General features: G+C 47.0%; 1 protein-coding gene across 2 annotated transcripts in view; it reads right to left on the bottom strand.

Annotated features, from left to right (window-relative positions):
• Positions 1 to 6,530: 6,530 nt before the first annotated feature.
• pop1 (POP1 homolog, ribonuclease P/MRP subunit) overlaps positions 6,531 to 9,067 on the bottom strand; it is a 71,656-nt gene continuing 69,119 nt past the window's right edge. For both annotated transcript variants that reach the window (XM_038808601.1, XM_038808602.1), the window contains exon 16: positions 6,531 to 7,842. In XM_038808601.1, the coding sequence (XP_038664529.1) occupies positions 7,188 to 7,842 (655 nt within the window). In that variant the 3' untranslated portion in view covers positions 6,531 to 7,187. The remainder of the gene's footprint in view (positions 7,843 to 9,067) is intronic.

Here is a 9,067-nt window from a genome sequence, read left to right as displayed (position 1 = left end):
GTGAGGACCAAGCATGCTCACCTCGCGCATTAATAGTCAGAGAAAATGGTGGATCGAGAATGTGGGCCGGCGTGGGTTATGAAGGTCGACCGGCATGGGTCCTGAAGGTTGGTCGGTTGGTAAAAATGGATCCCCAGAAAAAAAGTTTGAAAAACACTGATCTGGACAAATATAGGAATAGGGTGGGAATGCAAGGATACGGACTCTGTAAGTGCATACGGTTTTAGTTTAGGCAGGTACCATGGTCAGTGCAGGCTTGGAGGGCCGAAGGGCCTGTTCCTGTGTTGTTCTTTGTTCTTGGAACTATGATGTTGTGGCTATCACAGAAACGTGGTTAAAGGAAGGGCAGGATTAGCAGCTGAACTTTGGAGGATACAGATGCTTCAGGAGAGGTGACGTGGGTGTAAAAGGAGTGGGGAAGTAGCACTACTGGTTAAAGAGAATATTATAGCCGTACTGCAGGAAGACACCGTGGAGGGCTCACACAATGAGGCAATCTGGGTAGAGCTTAGGAACAGGAAGGGGGCAATCACAATGTTGGGGGTTTATAACAGGCCCCATAACTGCCAGTGAGAGATAGAGGAGCAGATAGGGAGAGAGATTTTGGAGGCGCAAATGTAATAGGGTTGTTGTGATAGGAGATTTTAACTTCCCCTATATTGACTGGGACTCACTTAGTGCTAGGGGCTTGGATAGGGCAGAGTTTGTAAGGTGTATCCAGGAAGCCTTCTTGATGCAATATGTGGATAGTCCAACGAGGGAAGGGGCAGTACTAGATCTGGTATTGGGGAATGAACCTGGACAGGTGGTCGAGGTTTCAGTAGAGGAACATTTTGGGAGTAGTGACCACAATTCTGTAAGTTTTAGGGCACTTTTGGATTGGGATGAGGATAACTCTCATGTTAAAGTGTTAAATTGGGGCAAATTATGATAACATTAGACAGGAATTGAAGAATTTGGATTGCGTGTGGCTGCTGGATAATAAATCAACATCGGACATGTGGGAGCCTTTCAAACGACAGTTGATTTGGATTCAGGAATTTTGCGTTCCTGAGAGAACGAAGGATAAGTATGGGAGCCTTGGATAATGAGTGATATTGTGAACCTTGTCAAAAATAAAAATGAAATGAAAAATGAATGAAATGAAAATCGCTTATTGTCACGAGTAGGCTTCAATGAAGTTACTGTGAAAAGCCCCTAGTCGCCACATTCCTGCACCTGTCCGGGAATCGAACCGTGCTGCTGACCTGCTTTAAAAGCCAGTGATTTAGCCCAGTGAGCTAAACCAGCCTTTTGTACTGTCTAGAAGGGTGCGGACAGTCAAAACCCTTGAGGAGTATAAAAAAAGAACAAAGGTACTTAAATGGGAAATTAGGAGGGCTAGAAGGGGTGTTGAAAAGACCTTGGTATGTAGGATTGAGGTGAATCACAAAGCTTTTTATTCAAATACAAAAAACAAGAGGGTAGCCAGGGAAAGGATTGGACCACTGAATGACAGTGGGGGGAGTCTATGTGTTGAGCTAGAGGAAATGGGCGAGGTACTAAATGAGTACTTTGCATCAGTGTTCACCAAAGAAAAGGACTTTGAGGAAGATGATTCTTGGGTAGGGTGTGTGGATAGTCTGGGTCATGCTGACATCAAAAAGGAGGAGGTACTGGGTGTATTGAAAGACATTAAGGTAGATAGGGTAGCAGGGTAGCATGGTGGTTAGCATAAATGCTTCACAGCTCCAGGGTCCCAGGTTCGATTCCCGGCTGGGTCACTGTCTGTGTGGAGTCTGCACGTCCTCCCCGTGTGTGCGTGGGTTTCCTCCGGGTGCTCCGGTTTCCTCCCACAGTCCAAAGATGTGCGGGTTAGGTGGATTGGCCATGCTAAATTGCCCGTAGTGTCCTAATAAAAGTAAGGTTAAGGGGGGGGTTGTTGGGTTACGGGTATAGGGTGGATACGTGGGTTTGAGTAGGGTGATCATGGCTCGGCACAACATTGAGGGCCGAAGGGCCTGTTCTGTGCTGTACTGTTCTATGTTCTATAAGTCTCCTGGGCCGGATGGGATTTATCCCAGAACACTGAGGGAAGCAAGGGAGGAAATTGTTGGGGCCTTGACTGACATCTTTGTATCCTCATTGGCTACAGGTGAGCCTCAGGGGACTGGAGAATAGCTAATGTGGTGCAGCTGTTTCAGAAAGGTAGCAGGGATAATCCAGGAAAGCACAGGTGAGGCCGGTGAGCCTCACGTTGGTAGTAGGCAAATTATTGGAGAGAATTCTCAGGGACAGGATTTATACCCATTTAGAAACAAATGGACCAATTAGCGACAGACAGCATGGTTTTGTGAAGGGGAGGGCGTGCCTCACTAACTTGATCGAGTCTTTTTGAGGAGGTTACAAAGATGATTGATGAGGGGAGAGCGGTAGATGTTTTTTCCATGGACTTCAGTAAAGCTTTTGACAAGGTGCCTCATGGCAGACTGGTATAGAAGGTGACGTCACACAGGATCAGAGGTGAGGTGGTAAGATGGATACAGAACTGGCTCAGTCACAGAAGGCAGAGGGTAGCAGTCGAAGGGTGTTTTTCTGAATGGGAAGTTGTGACTAATGGTGTTCCACAGGGATCAGTGCTGGGGCCTCTGTTGTTTGTAGTATACATAAACGATTTGGAGGAAAATGTAGCTGGTCTGATTAGTAAGTTCATGGATGACACCAAGGTTGGTGGAGTGGCAGATAGTGTTGAGGATTGCCAGAGGATACAACAGGACATAGATAGGTTGCAGACTTGGGCAGAGAAATGGCAAATGGAGTTTAATCCAGATAAATGTGAGGTAATGCATTTTGGTACCTCTAACTAGAGAGGAAATATACCGTAAATGGCAAAAAACTCTTAGGAATATAGAACGTCAGAGAGATCTGGGTGTGCAGGTCCACAGATCTTTGAACGCGGCAACACAAGTGGACAAAGCAGTCAAGAAAGCATACGGAATGCTTGTCTTCATTGGACGGGGCATCGAGTATAAAAAAATGGCATGTCACGCTAAGTTGCATAGAACCTTGGTACGGCCGCACTTCGAATATTGCGCACAATTCTGGTCGCCACACTACCAGAAGGATGTGGAGGCTTTGGAGAGGATGCAGAGGAGGTTTATCAGGATGTCTCCTGATCTGGAGGGTGTTAGCTATGTGGAGAGGCTGAATGGACTCGGACTGTTTCCATTAGAAAGACGGAGGTGGTGAGGCGAACTGATAGAGGTCCGTAAAATTATGAGGGGCATGGACGGAGTGGATGGGTAGGCACTCTTTCCCAGGGTGGAGGGGTCAGTCATTAGGGGGGGCATAGGTTTAAGGTCCGTGGGGCAAAGTTTAGAGATGTTTGAGTCATGTTTTTTATGCAGAGGGTGGTGAGTGCCTGGAACGCATTGCCAGGGGAGGTTGTGGAAGCAGGTACATTAATGGCATTCAAAAGACACCTTGACAGACACATGGATACGGCACTAGGAAGTGCTGAGAGTTTTGGCCAAGAGTGGTATCATGACTGGTACAAGCTTGGAGGGCTGAAGGGCCTGTTCCTGTGCTGTATTGTTCTTTGAGTAAGTGCCGCTTGATAGTACTATTGATGACTCCTTCCATCACTTTGCTGATAATGAAGAGTAGACTGATTAGGTGGTAATTAGCAGTGTTGGATTTATCCTTTTTCTTGTGTACAAGACACACCTGGACAATTTTCCACATTGCCGGGTAGATGCCAGGGTTGTAGGTGTCCTGGGACAGCTTGGTTAGGGGTGCAGCAAGTTCCGCAGCACAAGTCTTCAGCACTATTGCCAGAATATTGTCAGGGCCCATAGCCTTTGCAGTATCCAGTGCCTTCAATCATTTCTTGATATCATGTGGAGTGAATCATATTGGCTGAAGACTGACATCTGTAATGCTGGGGACCTCCAGAGGAGACCGAGATGGATCATCCACTCGGCACTTCAGGCTGAAGATTGTTGTGATTGCCTCAGCCTTGTCTTTTGCACATTTGAAAAATGAAAATGTTTCATTGTATGTGCTTAATATGTGCTGGGCTCCTCCATCATTGAGGATGGGGATACCTGTGGAGCCTCCTCCTCCAGTGAGTTTAGTTGTCCACCACATTCACGGCTGGATATGGCAGGACTGCAGAGCTTAGATCTGATGCGCCTGTTGTGCAATCGCTTAGCTCTGTCTATTGCTTTCAGCTTATGCTGTTTGGCACACAGGTAGTCCTGTGTTGAAGCTTCACCAGCGTGACACCTATTTTTCGGTATGGCTGGTGTTGCTCCTGGCATGCTCTCTTGCACTCTTCATTAAACCAGGATTGATCCCCTGGCTGGGTGGTAACGGTAGAGTGGGGGATGTGCCGGGCCATGAGGTTACAGATTGTGGTTGAACACAATTCTGCTGCTGCTGATGGCCCACAGACTCTCATGGATGCCCAGTCTTGAGTTGCTACATCTGTTCGAAGTCTATCCCCTTTAGCACGGTGGTGGTGCCACACAACACAATGGAGGGTATTCTCAATGTGAAGATGGGACTTTGTCTCCACAAAGACTGTGCAGTGGTCACTTCTACCGATACTGTCCTGACTAGATACATCTTCAGCAGCAGATCGGTAAAGATGAGGTCAAATATGGTTTTCCCTCTTGATCCCAGTCTAGCAGCTATGTCCTTTAGAACCCGGCCAGCTTGGTCTATGGTAGTACTACCGAGCCACTCCTGGCCCCCACCCAGAGCATATTCTGCTCCCTTGCCACCCTCAGTGCTTCCTCCATGTGGTGTTCATGGATATTGATTCATCAGCTGATGGTGGCCGGGACGTGGTAATCAGCAGGTTTCCTTACCCATGTTGGTGTCCAGAGCCGATGTTGAGGACACCCAGAGCAACTCCCTCTCGACTGTATACCACTGTGCTGCCATCTCTGCTGGTCTGTCCTGCCGATGAGACAGTGCAAGGACATGCGAGGTATGATTCTGTGAGTATGACTATGTCTGTCTGTTACTTAACTAGTCTGTGAGACAGTTCTCCAAACTTTGGACCAAGCCCCCAGATGTTATTAAGGAGGACTTTGCAAGGTCGACAGGGCTGGGTTTACCGTTGCTGTTTCCGGTGTCTGGTTCGATGCCGGCTGATCCATCCAGTTTCATTCCTCTTTTGTGTTTTCACAGTGCTTGAATATAACTGAGACTCTTAATTCTGGATATTTTATTGAGTTCAAATTCCATCGTCTGCCATGGTGGGGTTCGAACCCAGGTCGCCAGATCATTATCCTGGGTCTCTGGATTACTAGCCCAGTGACAATACCACTATGCCACTGCCTCCCTATAGTTCCAAATTACAATGCCGTGTGCTTTGAGGGTAACTAATGGGTGGTAGTGTTCCCATGCATCTGCTGCCCTTAGCCTCCCAAAGGTCACAAGTTTGCTGAAAGTGGCTCGGTAACTTGCAGATGGTGTGCACTGCTTCCAGTGAGAGTCAGTGGTGGAGGGTGCCAATGATGGTAGCAGTGGATGGGGCTGCTTTGTCCTGGATGGTGTTGAACTTCTCGAGTGTTGTTGGAGCTGCACTCATTCAGGCAAGTGGACATTACACTCCTGACTTATGCTTTGTAGATGGTGGAAAGGCTTTGGGGAGTCAGGTGGTGAGTTACTCACCACAGAATTCCCAGACTCTGAACTCCTCTTAGAAGTTCAATATATGGCAGGTCCGGTCTAGGTTCATGTCAGTGGTAACCCCCAGGATGTTGATAGTGGGAGGATTCACTAATGTTAATGCCATTGAGTGTCCTGGGGAAATGGCTTAATTCTCGTATTGGAGATGGTCATTGTTGGTATTTGTGTGGTACAACTGTTCCTTGCCAGTTATCAGCCCAAACCTGAATGTTAGCCAGGTCTTGCTGCCGGGAATCAAGTGTTATGGGTATAAGGCAGCAAAGTGGAGTTGTCAATGATCCTATTTGAGGGGTGGCACTGGTGTAGTGGTATTGTCACTGGACTAGTAATCCAGAGACCCAGGGTAATGCTCTGGGGACCTGGGTTTGAATCCCACCAGTGCAGGTGGTGAAAGTTGAATTCAATAAAAATTTGGAATTAAAAGTCTAATGATGGCCATGAAACCAATGACGATCGTTGTAAAAACACACCTGGTCCACCTATAGGGAAGGAAATGGCCACAACCTGTCGGGCCTACACGTGGCTCCAGGTCCACACCAATGGGGTTGACTCTTAAATGGCCCAGCAAACTACTCAGTTCAGGGAAAATTAGGGATGGGAGATAAATTCAGACTTTGCCAGAGACGCCACATCCCATGAATGAATAAAAACAAAATTACATCAGTCATAATCGCATTGAATGGCGGAGCAGACTCGATGGACAAAATGGCCTACTTCGGCTCTTATCCCCATCGCTGACCTCATGAATCGTGGAAGGTAACTGGTGAAGCAACTGAAAATGGTTGGGCCTGGAACACTGCCCTGAAGAACTCCTGGGGGAAAAAAATTGAACACAACCATGAAACAAATTTGACCATTCACAGCAATTTTATTTTTCAACTGTGTTCATGACAAAGTCTATTTGAGGTTGAAACAAAGGGCAGATTATTTCCTGTTCAGCAATCCTCCACAATGATTATAATTATGCCAATGTCCATTTTAATGTTAATTATATGCTGCAATTACACTGAAATTCATCTATTGGCAGCCGTAATTATTGGAAATGGTCTTCATCAGGAAGCTTGTCTTGTAGGTACGCCATTAATGGAAGCAGCATTCTAAAAAAAAATCAGGCCAGTTGTAGATATCTTAGAAATGGAACCAATTCTAGATTCCTCAATTCATCATCACTAGAATTCAAGTCCAAAAGGAGGTACAAAAGTGAAATCAGACAATGCCGGAAATACAAAGGTCAGACAGCATCTGTGCAGAGAGAGAAACAGAATTAACTGCTTCAAAGAAACATTATCCTCTTCACAACTGCTGCCAGACCTGCTGCGTATTTCCAGCATTCTTTGCTTTATTTCAGCTTTTTAGCACCTCCAGCATTTTTGTTTTTGTAACAGGATTAGATCGATTATTTAAAAGATAAACTCTGGCCCTTTGAAAGGAAATGTAAACATTTAACTTCAGTCATGCTTTGAGATACTGTTTTAAATTGATTGGTCTGAAATTTGTTTCAGGGTTTATACCTCGATGTTTATCTTGGCAAATCGGTACTGCAAGGAAGCTGGGTTCCGTACCAGTGCCAGACCACGTCTCTCAGCTGGCTGGCTCAGCACCATACGCAAAAGTCCCAATAAACTCACAAATCCCCATGCTTCCCCGCAGCCGACAGTCAGTGAGAAATCCCCTTGGCTGACATAGCCAATTGTTAGTCTGGAGCAGTGGGACATCACATTCAGTGGCTGAGTGGGCCATAACCCTCGAATTAAAACCTTTCCACAGCTGGAAGCCGATTTGCGTTCCAAATCTCCAGCTGCGGTTTCTGAATCCTGCGGCAAAGTCCTTTTCTTCTGGCTCTTCTTCTGGGCTTTGCACTCCTGTTTGAACGGGTCCCTGTGCTTTGGTTCTTGAGGGCCAGAACAATTCGGCTCCGACGCCAAACGCTGAAGATCCTCTTTGGAAGGAACGCAAATGGTGGCATTAGCGACGGGACTGCCTTTCTTCAGCAATGACAGCCTGACCCAGACGAGGAACCGGGGATAGGAGCAGATGACGGACTTCACAGTGTCTGCTGTCATCTGTACCGGTGCAGACCCTCTGTATTGTCGGGTCTGCTGACCCCTGCTGGATGTTGGCCGACACCAGGCGGATACTTGCTTCAGCAACTTTCTACTCCTGGGACAACAGAAAAACATTCATGTCAACAATATGTCGCCTGCTACAATAGAACTACGGTATGAAATAAAAGATATAAGCACACAATGCAGTTATGTTGGAAAGCTATTTTTCACCATTACTGACCATGCCCCTGCTTCCATGCTCCCTTCACACTCAGATGTGGGCGACTGATAGAATTGTGTGTCACTAAAACTCTGCTGTTGTTTCTCCAATCCTCTGCCCGAAGCCAAACCTCCCCATTTCCGACCCCATTTCCTTCTCTAGTTTCTCTTCCACCTCGCCCCTCACTCTCTCCAAACAGATTTTGCCCACAAATCCACTGCCTGGTTTCTTTGAAGCCATCTTCACTAAAACTGATCACTCAATTCTCCTTCCTAATTCCTACGCTTTCTGATGTTGCAAACCATTCACTCTCCTTGGCTACTGAAAGGCAATTTTATTAATTAATCCATTCAAGGGATGTGGTCATCACTGGCAGGTCAATTCTTGCTCACCCCTAAGTACCGTTGAGAAGGTGGTGAGTTCCTTTTTTTAAATGGCTGCAGAGCATGCGCTGTATGTCCAGCACAGTGCTGTTAGGGAAAGAGTTCCAGATTTTGATCCAGTGACACTGAAGGGACAGCGATATAGTTCCAAGTCAGGGTGCAGTGTGGCTTGGAGGGGGAGCTTCATACATCTGCTGCTCTTGTCCTACTAGATTGGTCATGGTCATGGGTTTGGAAGAAGGCTTGGTGAGTTTCTGCAGTAAATCCTGTAGATGACACACTGGATGCCAACGTGCACCAGTGGTAGAGGAAGTGGTAGAGGAAGAGGAATCTGCTTTGCAGGGGACTGGCCACAGGAGATTCCTGCACTGCCTGTCTAGCTCTCTTGCTCTGTCTGGTGGTCACTCATTCCCTTCCTGTCTGTGTGACCACCTCTCTATATATGTGCTAACCACGACTCTCTTCCTCGTGGATGCTCCACAGCGTCCCCAGCCACCACACCAAAACCTGGGCTTCCAGGAGCTGTAGCTGGAGACACTTCCTGCACACATGCTGGTCCCGGGCACTAGAAATGTTCCCAGCTTCCCACAAGAGGAGTAAGAGGAGCAAACCAAGGCTTGGAGCTCTCCTGCCATCTATTGCCCCTTTAAATTAAACCTTCGGGAGACTCTCGATATTAGATTAAATCCAATTCTCAATGGCCCTTCTTTCCTTCTCCTTCAAACAGAGAGCGATGA

Source organism: Scyliorhinus canicula, chromosome 10 (genome assembly GCF_902713615.1).
Source record: "Scyliorhinus canicula chromosome 10, sScyCan1.1, whole genome shotgun sequence".
Taxonomy (NCBI): Eukaryota; Metazoa; Chordata; class Chondrichthyes; order Carcharhiniformes; family Scyliorhinidae; genus Scyliorhinus; species Scyliorhinus canicula.
Note: the sequence above shows the minus strand (reverse complement) of the source record. Positions and strands in the feature narration are given on the sequence as shown.